Source organism: Biomphalaria glabrata, chromosome 2 (assembly GCF_947242115.1).
Source record: "Biomphalaria glabrata chromosome 2, xgBioGlab47.1, whole genome shotgun sequence".
NCBI lineage: Eukaryota > Metazoa > Mollusca > Gastropoda > Planorbidae > Biomphalaria > Biomphalaria glabrata.
The window spans coordinates 19,842,364-19,862,291 of NC_074712.1; the positions used below are offsets into that span (position 1 = coordinate 19,842,364).

General features: G+C 33.2%; 1 protein-coding gene across 11 annotated transcripts in view; it reads right to left on the reverse strand.

Annotated features, from left to right (window-relative positions):
• Window positions 1–179: 179 nt before the first annotated feature.
• The window catches only part of LOC106055573 (tolloid-like protein 1), a 41,818-nt gene continuing 22,069 nt past the window's right edge, over window positions 180–19,928 (reverse strand). For all 11 annotated transcript variants that reach the window (XM_013211921.2, XM_013211904.2, XM_056019603.1 and 8 more), the window contains 13 exons: window positions 18,160–18,369; window positions 16,641–16,754; window positions 15,313–15,458; window positions 14,188–14,383; window positions 13,595–13,717; window positions 10,578–10,738; window positions 6,207–6,393; window positions 5,389–5,514; window positions 4,145–4,305; window positions 2,284–2,464; window positions 1,403–1,580; window positions 524–596; window positions 180–431 (listed from right to left, as the gene is read on the reverse strand). In XM_013211921.2, coding sequence (XP_013067375.2) covers window positions 282–431; window positions 524–596; window positions 1,403–1,580; window positions 2,284–2,464; window positions 4,145–4,305; window positions 5,389–5,514; window positions 6,207–6,393; window positions 10,578–10,738; window positions 13,595–13,717; window positions 14,188–14,383; window positions 15,313–15,458; window positions 16,641–16,754; window positions 18,160–18,369 — 2,006 coding nt within the window. In that variant the 3' untranslated portion in view covers window positions 180–281. The remainder of the gene's footprint in view (window positions 432–523; window positions 597–1,402; window positions 1,581–2,283; window positions 2,465–4,144; window positions 4,306–5,388; window positions 5,515–6,206; window positions 6,394–10,577; window positions 10,739–13,594; window positions 13,718–14,187; window positions 14,384–15,312; window positions 15,459–16,640; window positions 16,755–18,159; window positions 18,370–19,928) is intronic.

Sequence of the window (19,928 nt, forward strand, 5' to 3'; positions counted from 1 at the left end):
TATAATTCAGTAAAGAAAGTTCATTTCTATGCCACTGGCTGGGCTGTCTTAGGGCAAGGCTGACCAAACTTGGCAAGTCACATCATTATTTTATGTCCACAGAAACATGAACATTGTCCAGTAACCTCAACTTTTAGAAGGGATCTAGTTGTAATAATTAGTTGTATAACTAGTTATCAAATATTAAGAATAGCTTTCTGGTGCAGATTTATTGCATAGAATTTGACCAACAAAATATTTTTTTTTAAAGACTAGTTTAATTAAAGAGTATTTGTTCATTGTTAAGAATCATCTGTCTGAATCTTTTGCATTTGCTTTGAAGCTTTGTTAACTATGTTAAATGTAGCAGAAAATCCTTTCCAAGCAATGGCTTCATCTGAATGAAAGTATATTAGGATGTTTTGAGATCTGGATGATATCAGAGTTGGTAACTGGGAACAAAAAATGAGCACATGTTAGGGAATAAACAAAAAGGTGAGACCCTGAAGAGAACTAGTACAAGTTGAATGAGACCAGAAGTTACCTCAGTTCCACAAAATGTCCCAAGTGGTCGAGAATTATCTAGAAGTCCATCATAGATGGTTACATTGTCATACCTAAACAGATAGTTAAAACAATGAGATTATTACTAATTTACTGTTTGCAAATATTCTTTCTGCAACATAATGTACAACTTTTATTCTTTTGACCATTGACTTGTGTCATAGGGAGTGTTGTGACCAAAGTTCTCTTCCAGCCATAAGACATTCACATTTCTTTATCATGAAATATTGCATTATCTATTGCTCATAATCAAACCATTGGAATTAAAAAAAAATTATTATTGAAAGGAATTTTTTATTTTAACTTAATAAAAAAAAAATTGCCCAAGATTATAAAAACTAGTCTAATCACTTCCAGAAATAAACATTTTTATAGAGAGTGAACTTTAAACCATTCATTTTGGCTCCAAAATGGGGAGTACAAGTTGTGGGTTAAAATTGCAGAATTAAAAAAACAAAAATCAAATAGGTTTATTCCGCACAGCAATTTTAGATTAAAAAGTTGAGAACAACATTTGGGCTATTAATAAATAGGTTCATTATGTGCATGGTGGTGCTTTGAAAATAGTTACTTACAATATACACATAGTCAAGAATACATAATATAGCATTCAATAAATTTTTCTTATGTGTGACCCATTTTAGTCAGACCAACAGTAAACCAGACTAGCTACTTAGTCAGACTAACAGTAAACCAGACTAGTTGCTTAGTCAGACTGAATCCTAAAATAACAAAACTGTCTTGTTAGACAAAACAATTTCATGAAATCAGACCAGCCAGTTATTAGGACCAAAAGGATTGTCCCTTAAGTCTGATGACCTGAAAGTAACTATATAATAACATTCTAATCTAGACTAACCCACAGTCAGAATCCTCTTCTAAGTCCATGAATGTAAATTGCAGCTCAATAGTCTGGCCTTCTTTGGCATGTAACTTCCACTCACATGTCTGATTGTTATCATACACATTGTCTCCAAAGCGAGGATGTGACCAGATTTTTTGAGGAGATGCTGAAGCCTCCAGATGACCTCCACAAACTGTACAAGAATGAAAATAAAAACAACTTGCCAGACAGCAAATGTTATAAGTTACTGAGCACAAGAAGTCTTGGTAATAAAATAATTTCTAACTCTGAACTTGAGTGGATTACATTTGACTCAGTAATCTACTAGACAAGTAATATTTCAATACCAGATGAATGCAATGTCACCTTGACCAGGGGCGGACTGGCTATATGGGCATTTGGGCAAATGCCTGGTGGGCCGGTACCCAAATGGGCCAGTAGGGCCACCGAAATGGTCTGATCGAAGTCACTATGGCACATATCAAGTTGTTAAAGGTTTTATAATATTCTTATAATGTTATAATTATTATTTTTATAAAAGGCCCTCTGAGCGTCGTGTTTAAAAACAAATCTTTCACAGACATTGCAGTGTAATACTATTTTAATCTAACACATTTTCCGAAAATAAAATGAAGAATGTAGACAGTGCTACTAGTAGGCTTAATCTTTTTAGGGCCTACATAATTGCTGATTTAAAAAGACGCTATATTGCTTATTAAGATATAGAGTTCACTGTATGCATGCATATCGATACATTATCAAACTTAACAATGATTTTTAAGGACCGATACACCTAGAAATGGATGCCCATCACATGATAGAGAATTTGTGGGCCAAAATTTATAGAAATGCCTAGGCCGATTTTGACACCCAGTCCGCTCCTGACCTTGACATACCTGTGTCATACTCAATTTCAAAACCTTTCCTCTGGACAGAAGCATCAGAAATCAAGGTCATGTACAGATGATTACTATTGGATGTCACTGGCTTGGGAATACGAGGCCCACAAAGTCTGCCAATGTTAGCAGCACTGCTAGAGTTTCCATCATAGATACCAACATAATCATAGGTACATTGCTGAAGATAAAAAGATCATTCCTACACACTTATTTGGACTTATCCTATCAATAAACTAATTTATAATCTTAAATGAAAAGTCCTAAACGCCACCACGAATCAAATCCCTTTTGACTCAACACTTTAAAATCATATCATATAAATTACAGATGTTCCTTCAAAGAATAAAATAATTAAGTCCAATGTATATCCATGTGTTAATGTGAAGACTTAAACTCTAAGTCAATTTTCCTGTGGCTGATTCAGGCAATGCCATCCTTCATGCTATACATGTTTCTCATGGGAATTATTAGTTGCTGCCAAGATAGTGATTTTATAATTGTGAGTTGCTGAGACATTTTATCTGAGAGCAACCTGCTTCTTAGTACTGTGTAACTACAAATAAACTAGTGTTAGGTGCCTCTGAGCTGTGTCTTGTACAGATAGCCTAATTTTGAACCATAACCAAACCAGTTAACACAGACGAAAGGCCGACAATGCAGAAAATACTTAACACTGATGAACAATGTTGAATAAAATGTTGAATACGTAAGGAAGGGCACCGTCCAATGCTGCTAAGTTACAAATCTACTCCAGAAACTAAAGCCAACCTCTCTCTACAGCTGCTAAGTTACTAATCTACTCCAGAAACTAAAGCCAACCTCTCTCTACAGCTGCTAAGTTACAAATCTACTCCAGAAACTAAAGCCAACCTCTCTCTACAGCTGCTAAGTTACAAATCTACTCCAGAAACTAAAGCCAACCTCTCTCTACAGCTGCTAAGTTACATATCTACTCCAGAAACTAAAGCCAACCTCTCTCTAAAGCTGCCAAGAGTAGTCTGTCTTTACTGACGACATTACACTTCAAATCCTAGTCTTGTTGCTAAGTCAAAACTCTTTGGATGAAACAAATAACTTTTCGCACCCTATACTTCATGGTGTCATAATTGATTAACAGAATACTTATCATTATGGCACTAGAAATGTGGTGGAAAGAATAGATTAACCTTTATGTGCTAAATTTACGATAATTGAAACATTGAAACGTTAAGTGGTTCGATTCTTATCAATTTTAAAAATACATATGTAGCAGTCTCCAAAGTTTTTGTGGCTTTCTAGGCAATCAAAGGCTTTGAATGTTTGATGTCATTTAGACATTGCAGATGAGAGAAATTCTGCATTATTTAGATTCTAGCATTGGGAAAACATTACAATACCACAAGACTAATTATTCATAGTGTTTTATAGCACTGATAGATATTAATTAGGCACTGTATAGAGAATTGTGTATTTTGTTCCCCAATCATGACAAACATAAAAAACTAGTTTTGGTGATATGGTATAGAAACCTGAAGACATTTAGACCAAACTGAAGTAACAATTCGTTTACATTGACAGAAATGCTTCATTTTGATTGCTAATAATAGAACTCATCTAAGGCAGATATCAACTTTTTGTTATGTGGATTTTATAGAAGTCATTGGCATCCTTATGTATTTGAATAATGTTTATAATTTGGTGTCAACTAGTATATGGTTTCACTCTGTGTCAAATTTAGGTTTGACCAAACTATTTCATTCAATTTGTCCCTTAATGCAGAAATTTTACCAAATTTTTTAGCTTAAATACTGTGTGCTTTGATTTAATAAAATGACTAGACTATGTAGTAAAGTTTAGTCACGGTGAACAGCTTAAATACCTGATGAGCTTCAACTTCAAAAGCTCTAAACTGGAGTCTAATTCTATGGCCAGGAGCTGTTGAGAAATGCCATACACATTCACTTCTGCTGGGATAGTATTCTGGGTAATTAGGACTTGTGATCACTCCATAATGACTTTTTATGTCATGGTGACATCCAGCTAAAAAAACAATACATTACAGAAGGGGATTCTTCTGCAGATTAAAATAGAATGTCAAAAGCCCTATTTCATTAACAGCATATGGGACAATTAGTAAACAACTGATTGAAACATTTCAGGTCTTATAGCATCTATTTTACAGGCAAGTGATGAAGATCGGCAGGATATTACTGAAGTCAGGAAAAGGATGCAGAATTAAATATCTTTCTTTAAGTTTATTTAAATACTTAGAAATTGGCATAAGCATATTTAAAATGAAATAATAGAGTAAAAAGTTCTGCAATTTGATATATCACATTAGTTTCTATTACATTACTTGCACAAAATTTACCAAATATATATGGGAGCCATTATCTTTGATTTGAAACACACTGAACCAAATAGCTGTAGGCTAAAACTTATATGTGAATAATTATAAATTTAAAAAAAAATACATTTTATAAAACTTTAAAGGTTGAAATTGAAAATGTGAAAAAAAATAAAAAATTTCAACCAAATAAAACATTAGTCTTCAAGTAATTTGTTCCTCAATAACATTTCTTTTCTAATGAGTAAAAATATTATTAAAAAAGTAAAGTACCAGTTTTTAACATTTGCAATCTTTGGGGCAGATGATTTTTCCGCAAACTAATCTCGGAAAACCTAAAAAGTTGGGCTAACTCAGGGGCATCCTAAGAATCCTGACATTTAAAATCCTAGTCTTCACCAGGAGGCGTGGTGGCTGAGCGGTAAAGCGTTTGGCTTCTGAACCAGGGTCCTGGGTTCAAATCCTGACGAAGACTGAGATTTTTAATTTCGGGATCTTTGGTCACCTTCCAGGTCTAATGGGTACCTGACATTAGTTGGGGAAAAGTAAAGACAGTTGGTGGTTGTGCTGGCCACATGACACCCTTGTTAATCTTTGGCCACAGAAAGTTTATCTTTACATCATCTGACCAATAGAGGGCAAGGTCTGAAAGGGGAACTTTATCTAACCAGGAAATACATCAGGATTTGAACCAGATATGCCTCAGTTTAGAAAACAATAGCTTTGCCAGCCAACAAAAGATCCTGAAACTTAATGTGACCAATGCAGTGTCTTACCTTCCTTACAAGAACGTAGATCATCATTCAATGTAAAACCTTCAGGACAATCACAAACAAAGCTGCCTATGTTATTCCTACATATATGTTGACATCCACCATTGTTCACACTACACTCATCTTTGTCTGAAGAAAAACACATTGGGACTAGTTTGTATCTGGACAAATGCTATCATATCTTTTTCTTTCAAATTTTTTTTTTTTTTACTATTAATGCCATTTCAATTCCATTGTTGGATTTTATTCTGTCATCTTGTACATGTAATTTGTCAATGAAATAGTTTGGTAACATATACTAAATCTCCACTGTCTTGTCTGATTTCCACTGTACATTTTTTGTCCTTTTCCATTTTGTTCTGTGACTTGGTCTCTCTATCATTTCTTACAACACATGAGTAAGGTTACATACAAATACAAATAAAAACAAATCTTAAAAAAAATATCTGAGGGGAAGAACAGTGTAGTTATAGGCATATCCATCAGTAATGTAAGATTAATTCCCTTAATCAAAATCAAACTAAATTAATTATTTTTTTGATTGGTTCATACTTTGTTAGGAACAGTCAACAATTGTGCAAAGTTTTCAACTTGATCCGAGAATGGAAAGTGGGCAAAATAACATGCACAAAAAATTGTGCCAGACAGACAGATATATAGACTTTGTAAAAAGCTTTGGAATAGCACTAGAATTGGAGATCTTCCTTAAAAGTGAGGTATTTATTTAGTTCACTATGCTAAGAAGTAACAACCATATAATTCTAATTTCTGTTCCTTTTCACAAATAAAAAAAAAATCATTAAGGTCAATAAAAATGGTACCTGTATAATACTCAGCAGTGAACCCAGTTTTCTGTACAGAGTTATCAGAATTGAATTCTATTTTTAGACTGTTGTTATCTGATGTGATGGGTGCTGGGAACTTGTGGCCGCAGAAAACACCAAATACTTTGGCATCACCCTCGTCTCCTGGAGTGCTGATACGTACAGAGTCAAACTGGCAGCTTGGCTACAATCATTCATGGAATAGTTAAAAGAAAAATGCTTTAAAAAAAAAAAGATAAATCTTGAAAGTGACTGTTAATTGTTTGGTATACACTCTAGATTGTCATCACAATGGTCTTGGGTTCAACCCTCCTTCCTCTGCAGAAGGTTAGGATGTAATACAGTTCATTTCTTAAGGAATGTCTGAAACTAATCAAGAAGTCAAGATCAATATTGATTCTAGTTTCAAATTATTAAACAGTTAATATTTTGTTTTCAAATGTATAAGAAAAACATTTTAAGAAGTCTCTCAGTAGGACAACTTGTAGTTGTGTCATAAAAAAGAGACAACTAACTTAAAAGTTATGCAGACCAAAATGAGCTTAAAGGTAATGCAGGCTAAGCCAAATTAGGCCCAAACTACTTATGAGTTGAATGTAATCATCTTATAAAAGTCATATTTGTGTACACAGAAAATGCTCATATCTGAGGATGAAAGAGATGCTGCAGCACAATGACCAACCAAACTAATTTTTTCTCATTACTTGCAAAGTCTTCACAAGATCTGACTGGACTTGGGTTATCCTTAAATTCATCTACAGATCTTTACTTTTATCAGTATTGAAACTTGAGGCTCTTAGTCACCACCTCTGTTATAATAGGGTTAACCAAGGTCCAATTATAATTCTATATTAAAAAGAATATTTTGTTTACTTTTTTTAGCGGCCCCCGTAAGGGGAAAAAGCCGCTATTAGGTTTGTGCAAAATGTCCGTCTGTCCGTCTGTCACACTCAGATCTCGAAAACTAGAAGAGATATGAAAAATATTATTTCATCATTAAATCCGGCTTGAAAAGTTTAGGTGCAACGGCTACTTTTGGTTTTCTAAAAGCACACCGTTTAATTTATAAAATTAATTATGCAAGCGATTTTTTCATAAAAATACACCAATTCTAAAACAATTACGTAAATGTAAGGGAGGGAATGTTACAATATGCTAACAAAGATGGACAATTTTTGTGTATTTTCAGTATCACTAAGTCAAATATATTTTTAAAATGTACAGGAAATGTTTACAACAAATACAAATAATAGTTAAAGACGTTTTTTCTGGTCAACTAGCTGCTAAAATTAAAAGAAAACATTTCTGTTTGTTTATAAAGGCTAATAATGCACTTTGTATGTAAATATCACGCACATTTTTTTAAATGGACTTTTTATGCAGCGATTTTCGTGCAGTAGCGTAACGTCGCAACATGATTAGGTGCTAAACCAATTCCTTAAACTTTTTTTAAAAATCAGATTTTATTTATTATTTGTTTAGTGCCCCCATCCGAATAAAAGAAGCTTATTTTTGTGCGTTTTGTCTGTTGGTCGGTCTGTCCGTCACGATTAGATTTAAAAAACTAGAACTCTAAAAGCTATTGAAAATCTGATTTACCCTTTAATGTTCCTCCCATAACATCTCAATAGTTTTAAGTATCTAAAATTGATTGTTCCGGATTTTTTTGTGCAAAACTAATCAACGCCAACAAATGTTTGTTTGCTCTTCTAACTTATATTACATTCAATTTCCATGCTTAAACGTTGCAAAAACACATTATCAATAATATGTTGTTCAGTTTTTTATGTAAATAGCATATTAATGCTAAATCATAATTTCTATACTGACTTATATTTCATTAATTGTAAAAATGTTCCGGATATTGTTTTATAAAACATGAATTATGCCTAATGATTGTTTGAAATTGCATAAGGCTTTTAAAAAAAGTAATTTACTAGAATTGATTACTGAAAATTACTTTTTAGACATTTAATTTTCTTGTAAAACATAACATAGAAGTTTTGTAATCGATAAAGAAAGTTCCGGATTTTGTTTCTTACAAATCGTCGCCAGAAATTTCCGAATTTATTTAAAAATCTACTAACGCCAAATAATTGTTTGAACTCCCTCTTCTAATTAATAAACAAATAATCTTCTCATTTACGAAATAATGTTTTTACGGATTTTTATGAAAAATATTTTAACTCACTACTCTCTTACAGTACATTTAACTTTCTACCTAAAACATTAAAAACTCTAATTATCGTTAATATTATGTTCCGATTTTTAAGGAAAACAGAATCCAAACACCAAAGTAAGGTATGAAAATCTCTCCACGTGGCTGTAGTACATCTAATTTTTATACGAGTCCATCCAAAAAATTTAATTAACGGTATTACATTTATCTGAAATTCTCTTTTTCTTTTACTATTTATACAAACATCCGGAACAATCTATTATATAAACTTTTCAATTGTGTTCATACCTAAAAATTATTGCGATGTTTTGAAACGTAAAATAAAGGTTAATCAATTTTTAATAACTTTTAGTTGTTTTTTTTGTATCAAGATAACGGACAGACCGACTGACAGACAAAACGCAAAAACAATGTGGCTTTGATCCTTTTTAAATAATATCTATTAGAACTCAGTGCACCAATGTCTATGAACCCTCGTTAAATATCTCATGTAAATAAAGACATTTTTTTTTTATGGTACCGGTACTAGCCTATTGTGAGGTAATGGAATTTTTTTTCTTTGACGTCATATGAATGGACTCTTTAAATGTAATGTTAAAAGAACGCACTCGGAGCACCAATGTCTATTAACCCTCGAAAAAATTGCTTGTATTAATGAAAACATATTTTAGTCTTACTAAGCCGTGTGACGTAGTGTTTTTTTTTCCTTTGACGTCACATGGAATGAATTCTTTAAATGAAATGCTAAAAGAACGCACTTGGTGCACCAATGTCTATGAACACTCGAGAAATGGCTCGTGTTGATAAAGTTGATTTTTAGTCTAGCTAGGCCTTGTGACGTAGTGTTTTTTTTTCCTTTGACGTCATATGGAATGAATTCTTTAAATGAAATGCTAAAAGAACGCACTCGGTGCACCAATGTCTATGAACACTCGATAAAAGGCTCGTAATGATGAAGGCGATTTTTATTCTAGCTAGGCCGTGTGACGTAGTGTTTTTTTTTCCTTTGACGTCATATGGAATGAATTCTTTAAATGAAATGCTTAAAGAACGCACTCGGTGCACCAAAGTCTATGAACACTCGATAAATGGCTCTTATAGATGAAGGCGATTTTTAGTCTAGCTAGGCCGTGTGACGTAGTGTTTTTTTTTCTCCCTCTGACGTTATATGGAATTAATTCTTCAAATGAAATGAAAAAAGAACTCGGTATAGTAATGTTTATTAAGCCTCGTTATGTGACTCGCGTTTAAAAAAGGAATGATATCTTGATTTAGATCTAATCTAGATTTTTTAAACTAGATCTAGATTTTTATTACAGTATATCTAGATCTGGATTTATATTCTAATTAAAATTATTTTAGAGTCTAGATCTAGAATTTCTAGATCTAGTTTAGACTAAAATAGACTAGATTAAGATGTAGAATTTCAATTTCTAAACTTAAAGTGTAAAAAAAAAAGTGTAGATTTTCATTTCCAAACGTTTTGATCAATATTGTAATGTTTTAATATACTAAAACTAATCTACTATTTTTTTATTAAATTTAAATTTAAATTTACGGCAAATGAATCTTTGAAACATTATTACTTTTGACCATCGGATGGCTGCCTGGTCGTGCGGTTTGCGCGCTGGAATGTCGTTCAGATTTATGGATGGCCCAGGGTTCAATCCCTGCCCGCTCCCATCCCCCGTCGTCCTGCGGGAGGTTTGGACTAGGAAGTAATTATCTTTAACTCTGAAGGAACATCCGAAACGTGTAAAACATTTTACATCAAAATTAAATCACCTCTTGAATATTATTTGCGAATATGCAGATCCGACAGGGATCCGACTTCGACGGGGGCCGCCTCTGAGTTTGTGTAACACAAACTCTCTTTGTAATCTTGTATTTCAAGCATTACTTAGAGTTCTATCATTTACTTCTTTTTTAATGCACAGCATACAAGCTTAGTCACAGCATATAAGCTTAGTCACAGCATATAAGCTTAGTCACAGCATACAAGCTTAGTCACAGCATACAAGCTTAGTCACAGCATATAAGCTTAGTCACAGCATATAAGCTTAGTCACAGCATATAAGATTAGTCACAGCATACAAGCTTAGTCACAGCATAAAAGCTTAGTCAGTAATGTTTAAGAGATTAAAGTCCGGGCATTAGTTTTCAATCAATACATTCATAAGCTTACTGACCAGATGACCTTCCAAATCAAAATGAGTAAAATTGACTGTAATTCTATGTCCAGGTGGTGCCACCAGTTTCCATATACAGTTTTTGTTTGAAGGATACAGCTTAGGATAGGAAGGTGACCTGATAGTACCATTCTCTGAGTCAAGGTAGCCACCACAGGCATCTGGAGAGGTCAGTAAAGCACTTTGATACAAGAAAATATAAACATATTACAAAAAAACAAAAATGTGCTGTGAAGATAGTGTTGTTTATAGTGTTACTAAATCAAGCATATTTTCCTGGCTTCTACAGAGGGAAGTCTTATAAGATTATAGAGTTACTAATATCAATTTACTAAACTACATTGTCGGAGGTGCAGTGGCTGAGCGGTAAAGCGCTTGGCTTCCAAACTAGGGGTTCCGGATTCGAATCCTGGTGGAGAGTGGGATTTATAATTTTTGAATCTTTGGGCCCCTATGAGTTCACCCAGCTCTAATGGGTACCTGACATTAGTTTGGGAAAAGTATAGGCAGTTGGTCGTTGTGCTGGCCACATGACACCCTCATTAACCGTAGGCCACAAAAACAGATGACCTTTACATCATCTGCCCTATAGACCAGCGGTCAGCAACCTTTGAAGCCCAAAAAGACAAAAATTACAATTTATAAATTATTTATAAATTTCAATGTTTTTAAAGAGCCACAAGATTTTTTATCTTCCAAACAATAAATAGTACTCGCTCTAATAAAGTTTTTAGATTAAAAAAAACAAAACAAATCTATTTATTCATAAGAAAAAATATTAATTTATCTTTATATAAAATAGTGTTTTACACAACAAATTAGATTATATATAGGCCCAATATATATGGTATCATTAGATAATTACTTATTATTTAAGTATAAAAATTAAACAATTAAACATTTACATACAACACAAACTTGTACTTCAATAACAAACAATTGAGCAAACAAATTCAGTGGTAACTATGGCTTTGCATGGTTTTGGAAAGTTTGGATAACTTTGGCTTATAGCTTGTTTTTAGTTTCAAACACGACTCTAAATTTTCATTTCTTAGTTGGCTTCTTACTTTACTTTTAATTATATTCATGCAAGAGAACACTTGCTTGCACAAATATGCCCATCCGACGATAGTCAGCCTACCTCATGCCAACTTTTTCACCTGACTGTAGCAATCTGGAAGACTATTCCATGCGTCAAATATAAGTGCCTAATCTCGGGGCATTTCTTTTAAAGCTGTCCTCTTTTGTTGCGTTACATACATTTTTCTGGACCTTCAACTCTTCCAACCTGATTTTCAACTCTGTAAATCTTTCACTCCACAAAGCTTTACTTTTAAATCAATCTATGCATGTTTAGAAATCCAGTATCAATTCCTAATGGATCAATGTGGATTTCGGTACTATTAGTGTTTAGAAGATTTTAAAAAATAAATGCTACTATCGTTTTGTGTTTTTGAGTTGCTCAAATCTATCAATAAATTCATCTGTAATTTCATGGTTTATTTTGCGCCAAAGAATTGTATTTGCCCCTTTATTTTTTTCCTTTCATACTTCTGGCTTCATCAGTTGCTATTGAAACGATTTTATTTATAACGATTATAGTGTCTTCAAGGTATTTTTGCACGACATTAGCTGTATCTTCTCCTCAAGTTTGTCATGAGAGCGGTAGCAATCCTAGAAGTTCTTCTTTTGGACTTAGGGAAGACATATCTGACAAAAAGGTCAACTTGTGCTGAGTCTTTTTTGTCACAAGACTCATATATATCAAGTGATAAGGCAGAAGAAAGTTGAAGATCTTCCACCTGCAAATAGGTTACATTTCAAGACATGGGGGAAGGGTGTGCTGAAAAGCGATTACAAGTGGTTGAGAGATAGAATCGAATCAGAATTGATTTTTAAATGTTTTTTGTTTTTTTATAAAATAAATATATTTGCGCATGGAACTAAAGAGCCGCAGCTTAACATCCAAAGAGCTGCATGTGGCTCGCGCGTCGCAGGTTGCCGACCCCTGCTATAGACCACAAGATCTGAAAGGGGGACTTTACTACTTTTTTACACTAAATTGTCAGTGAAGCATTGTAAAGCGATGGTCAAACTAACTTTCATTTTACCTTATCTAAACAGAAGGGTTATTTACATGCTAGATTTATAGCTCATCTCCACTAAGAAGATATGGCTGTGCCTAATATAAAGAAATTTAATACAGCAAGAACATCTTCAGTAGTAATCATTTATTCCATAACAAGATAATATAAATATATATACATATATATATATAAAAAGGAACATAAAATAGAGTTCATTTTTTTTGTAGTCAACAATTAATAAGGATGCTGTGCAGCCAGAACAATAAATAACTAGTGTTACTGTCCTCCTCCAAGTGTCATGGAGTTATTAAAGCTACTTGGCCTTGGTGTAAGCTCAACATTTTATAATAAAATACAAACAATGATATAAACTTTTCGCATGTAAATTATGAGTGAGTCTGGTGTGAATGTATATTTTGTTTTTTCTACAGTTATAATGTTTTGTTTGGTCACATGGTGTCATGCACAAATTGTAAGACAAATTTCTAAATGGATAATAAAGAATATTATTATTATTGTTATTAAAGCTTAAGCTCAGACACCCTATCACTAACTACTTCTTCTTCTAGCCAGCTTTTTGCTGCTGAGCTGTGAGCTCTTTTGCAGATTGTGCCAAGGAATATATAGTGTGCTGTTGTCTTCAGTTGTTCAGCACTGCCATACAGGGTGTTGGTTATGTTGGGCTGGAGTGGTAGTAGGATCTGCCTAAGGTGGATTAGGAAGGGGCATTCAAAAAGGATATGGTTTACAGTTTCATAAGGGTGGGCGCAATGTCTTCAAAGGGGGAGTTGTGTGGGATTTTTTTTTTAAGATGGTAATTAAACAGAGGTGTGTGTCCTGTTCACAAGCTACATAAATATTATCTTTAATGTATCTGTTACTAACTATCCAATGAATAGTTCATATTTACGGCTAGGTAGAGTTGTCTACCTTCACACCTCTTGCCATCAGCATGTAGCTTGTAGCCATCTCTACAGGCACACGTGTAGCTTCCTAGCGTGTTGACACATACTTGATCACAGCCGTGTTCATCTGAGCTACATTCATCATACTCTATGAATAAATTGAACCAAAATCATTTCATTAATAAAACACATTTTTAAAAGAATGACCAGATATTAACAAATTCATTTATCTAATCTATCTTTCTTCCACTGTAATATCTCAACCATTATCTTTCACTGAAATAGTTACAATACTCTCTTAATTATCATCTCAACTATCATCCCTATCAAACACTAATCGTATAAAGTAAAATAATGTAGATAGTAGCACCGTCACTATCAAACACTTAACTGTATAAAATATATTATTGTTGTAGATAGTAGTCCATTTTAACCTGACTACTGATGATTAATAAAACTAAATTCAGTAGGATATAAACAAATTAAAAACAACAACATTAAACCATATATACATGTATATTACACACATATCATTATCATAAAGAATATTGTTGCTAAAAAGTTCATTGCTTCACATCAAGTAGAGACAAAATTTTGATGTTCAAATTGTTTGCTTACCTTTGGTAAACATGGCAAAGAATCCAGATCTCTGAACTGACGCATCACTGATAAATTTGAGGTACAACTGATGACCAGTTGACTGGATATCCTCTGGAATTTTGTTACCACAGAAGTTTCCAATCAATGGAGATGTTTCTGATGGCCCATCTCTAATTTCAAGATAATCCATCTGACAGTTAAACTGATTTTCAATCTGGTTTAGATGAAGTATACTTTACAATATAAATCTCATGGCTATTGCAAAACTAAATACAATAAAACCAATGAATTAGATTTGTTTTAAAACGTTGACAGAGAATGAAGAGAAACCAAAATGAAAAGTTAGGTTTGAGACAAGGTCAAAAATTGGGAGACATTCTCTGGATTTAAGAATGTTCCTGAATGTAATGTGTGTATCATAGAACTGTCACAGTGAGTTAGCTATCATGTAATCTGTGTATCACAGAACTGTCACAGTGAGTTAGCTATCATGTAATGTGTGTATCCCAGAACTGTCACAGTGAGTTAGCTATCATGTAATGTGTGTATCACAGAACTGTCACAGTGAGTTAGCATTCATAATGGTTGTTGTACTGGCCACATTACTTTACAACTCTTAAAACTCTACTGTACCTGCATGTACTCCCCCTTTTTTTTAAACAAGAAAATGCAAGCATTCTTTTCTTTTACAAAAGATCTTACAAAACAAATGTTTTGTTTTTTTTGTCACCAGAAAACAACAAAACTCAATGTTTTTTTATTTTGTAGTTTAATCGTCTATAGAAGTAATATAAAAATCTATTTGAGAAATACTTTGGGAATTCCATTTTATTTTCTGGCTTTGAAAGCTTTGTAACAATACTGCACATTTTGTTCTACTATTAAGGCCTACTGGTAAATTGCAAAGTTTTCCTTCAGTGATAGTGTGGACAAAAAAAAAAGCCAAAAGAACTTTTAGATTCTACTGTAGAGCAATCATGCTTACTGTTTTCTTTTCCATTTATTAAGACATGGCATCTCAACCTAAATTACTTGTAAACTTAATATTTGCAATATCAATGCTCAAATACAATTTTTTTCCCAGATTTGTTTTTTCAAACTAGAATTTGGTACTAATGGAAGACATTTATAAGAAATACTTGCATCAAATGTCTGAAACTTAAGGGCTACAGTAAACTCTATAGGAACAGTAATTTGCCAGACACAAACTCTTTCAGGTACATAGTGGTCTGGGTAGTTAGGGCTGGATATAATGCCTTCTTCTTTCTTGATTTCTCCACCACATAGCGCTGTTTGTAAAAGGCCAAAAAAAAAAGTTACTTTAGAAACAAAAATCATTTTATAGATTAGTAAAATGTTTTACATGTTTCAGATGTTCCTTCATATATATATATATATATATATATATATATATTTGGACATAAAAGAGTTAATATTTTGTGGGAAGAAATGAAAGAGCAAGAGAAAAAGTAATCAGATGAATGGTAGATTTACCACAGCCAAGAAATCACACAATACTACATCAGGCAACATGAGCCTATACATGTTTCAATCAAAACTTTTTGCAATAGTGAATTAGTGTTTGTTTAGCTAACAATAAAAATTGGCCTGTTTAGTCACATGAGAATTGGCATTGGGATAGGATCATTTCTTGGAACATAAAATGCCACAGAACTGCTAACAAAATAATTGACAACTGAGAAAACTTTCTTCTAATGACAAATTAGATTTTAAAATGAATTCACTAAAAATGAAGAATGCTGTTCAAACCAACATAAAAGATTTGGAGTAAATGTTTAAAATGGAAATACTTTTCTAACAAGTTACAGATGTTCTTACAAAAAAAAATGTAGTAACCTAATAAAATACTACAGGAAGACATGTCTGATTGTAAGCTTTATTGAACAAGAATGACATAATATTTCCCAATAACAGTACACACACAAGCTGACCTGGACACCAAGAAATTTTGACACACAAGAACCAATTCACACCACACAACAAGAAATATAAATACACAACACAAAATAAATAAGTTTTTGGTAGGTGCAATAAAATAACTTGAAGACAAAAACAAGCAAGTTTTATCTTTCAAAAAATGATTTAAAACCTGACTAATTCAAACCATTTTATTTTTAGATTAGATGAAAAAAAAAAGTTGAATTTTCTTATAACAATGTACTTAAGAAAAAAAAAATTTATTTGAAATAAGCAGAAATATATTTATTATCTACTAATAAATTAATACTAAAGAGAACATGATTACATCTTACCGGTATCCCTGTGTCAATCTAGTCATGCATTTTAATCAATAACTTAAAATCTACCAAGTCATTGGTTTTCCTGGCTGATTCAGGCAACACATTCCTTGCTTTAATAGCACTAGGGAAGAAGGAACGTTTGTACAAGTTTGTCCTGGCGTATGAAATATATGGGTCAACATCAACATAAACAAGTTTACACTAAAAAACCTTCATAAGCTATTGTGAAGCCTTGTCCCTGTCCATATTCAGTTCGATACTCTATCCAGAGACGTGGACCTGATGATATCAAAGTATCTGGAACCTGATTCCCACAGAACCGTCCTAAAACATAAAACATTTAGCATTTAGAGTCTACTTTATTCATACAATCATCTTAAGAACAGATTAAAAATAATAATTAATGTTCTGCTATACATGTACTCATTACAGTGTTGACAATTATTTAAAATTACACTGAAGATAATGTTTATTACAATTTAATTAAACCTAGATCTAGAAGATTACAAGTTGGTTACTAAGAAAACAGACTGACAGCAACTTATACTAGTACTAGTTCTATAAATATCCATGTGTCAAATATCAGTTTAAACAAACGTAACCTAGGGTAATAAACTTAGAACAATTTAGCCCAGCTGAAGGAAAAACCCACGTGCCAGTGTATAGAAAAACCCATGACGTTATCTAACACGTGTTAGCTTGGAGGTCTCTGGGAATAATTGGATTAGTTGGAGAAAGTGTTTGGGGATGATTTGTTAGAGCGGGATTTAGAGCTTTAGTTTGGAGATGTAACTCAAGTAGACAAGTCGCATATATTTTAAGGAGTTGTGGAGGAAATTTCATAGAGATAGGTTGTGTATTAAGAAGTGTGGAATTGAAACTTGTACAGTCTAGTCATATATATTTCTCCAGTTGTGAGTTTAGTATTAATCTGAATCTATTTGTTAACGAGCTTTGAAAGAACGTATTTATTTGATACAATTATATTCTGTATATTATATATATCAAAGTGATTCCTAGTTTGCGAATTAAAGTTCTGTATTTGAATTGAAAGGATCTTGGTTATTTGAATCTCTAAAGATATTTAGATCTAGAGATAATATCTACAGAATCCCTAGCATGTCACAGAGAAGAAATAAATCTACAGAAGCTGATATTGGCAATCTCATGTAAAATACTGAAGCAGAATTAATACCTTCTGCAAAGAAATACATACTATGTAAAAATAGTTTCAGTGAGTGACAAGTTCCAAAAAAAGCACCTAAAGTGTCAAGTCAGATGAGGTGACATGACTAGCCCTTCCAATGGTGGAGGCTACTTGGCACTGAACAAGTTGTTATAGCACTGTGCAGGACTGGCCATTGTCACACTGGTTTCTATTTTGCACAGTTCAAACCAAATTCCTTCTCATGGTGCTCTCCCCCTGAGGCGAGGAAGAGGAAACAATCCGATTGTTCCAGACTTGCTGATTTCTGTTTCTACAGGTCTGGGGAGGCACAAGCTCTTGACCTGTATAGTGAAATATATATGTGCATTGCTCACAACCGCAGTATTTTTGTTCAAGAGTTGATATGTGACTCTAAAGTCTTCTTTCATATTGAGTTTGATTATGACATCCATTTCTGTAGATAAGTACTCAATAGTAGGTTCATAGATATTGATTGCATTGCTTGGAAGACAGATTTTAGTTTTAACATTTTATTTTCAAAATTTAAGTAAATGTTCTCACCTAAAAGTGGCGACTTTAGGTAATGTCCATCTTTAACTTCTAAATAGTGACTTCTACAGTTAAATGATGTTGGTATATCTAAATTTGTTATATTGAGAGTTATTTTTTCTCCATGCGCAGCTGAGATTCGCCATTGACATATTTCTCGAGATCCTCTTTTTGGAGTGTGAGTAAACTGTTGTTTTCTTTCTTGGAAGGTTCGCCCACAGCCTTTAAGTAAAAGACCATAAATTAGACTTAAGTAATAAAAATGTAATCAGCAATGCAAAAGATACAGTGTAGATAAAAAAGTTTTAATTTATTGTTAAGTATGCTAGTCTAATGTAACTTTTAAGCTGTAGACCAAAATGATATTGGGCCTACTAGACTCTAGATCTATATAGGATCTAGATCTATCATCTAGATCTAAATATTAAATATACATATTCTAGATCTAGACTATTTTTAATTTTAAGGAATCTACACGGGTTAGTAATCTCAGTTGAAGTTGTGAGTTACTAACTTTACTTAGACTTAGTCTTTATGCTACTATCAGTATCATTATTATGATTATCAAATATCATTGATTGTGTTGTAGTTGTGACATTACTCACTAGCCCTCGTCTAGTCTTATCTTATATAATACAGACATTACTTCAAAAAAGAAGATGATTACGTCCTACGCGTCATGCACTTAGTCATGCATATTAACCAATGACTTAAATTTTTTTAAATTCTGCCAAGTCACTGGTTTTCCTGGCTAGCTCAGGCAACCCATTCCATGATCCATGCTCTAATAATACTAATAGCGCTAGGGATCAGGGAAGAAGGAGCACTTGTACAAATTTGACCTAGCATATGGGACGAGGAATGTGCCTTTATCTTTGTGTCTTTCAGAGTATTTTGTTTTTGTATTTGAAGATTGAAGATTATCATATTAAATAATAATTCATTAATTAATTATTATTCATATCAAATAAATTATCACTGATTTATGAATTTATTATGGTTACTGCTTTCTTTATGTATAATTGCGTTTCGTCTTTACTTTTAGTCAAAGTTGTAGATTTAAATTTGGTGATTCAAAATACATCTAGACCGATCTAAAATACCAATGACTAATGGCAACGGTGAATAAATCTAGATTTATTTAGATTTAGTCTCTCCATAGAAGATCTAGCGAGTCTTGTCTACATTGAAACTATGAAACTTTATAACCAAGCAAAAGAACATTCAACAAACTGAAAATTGTTTTCAATGACAAAAGATGTTTTAAAATTCACTGACCTATATAAACTATTTGACACATTAGTCATACTAGTGGCTAAGAACTTCATCACATTTTTGCATTTCCTCTTTCTAAACATATTCGTCTCCATTCCCAACCTTCAAGTTCTTGTAGATGTGATTCAGCATCATCGAGACATTGGCCATCTGTCATTGGGTCTCCAACCTTTTTTTTTTTGCCGCTAAACTACTATTCTCCTACTCTATTCTCTGACACATTCTTTCTAGGTGACTCGTCGAGATGTCAAAAAGGTTTGAGATAAATCCCTTTTATAAACTTTTCACCCGGGCAAGGATTTGACCCTATGGCCAGGATGAAGGATTGGCTCTTTACCGACCCTTACAATTCTGCCTGGAGGCACCCGTGACTAGTTAATCACATCCGATTGTTTATGGGTCAAGGTTCCTTGAGTCAAGGCAAGGGGGTTCCCCCCATCCCACGCGAGGCCGGAGTTTGAGCCCACGAGGTAACAAAGTCTATATGTCAATACTTTACCATCGCG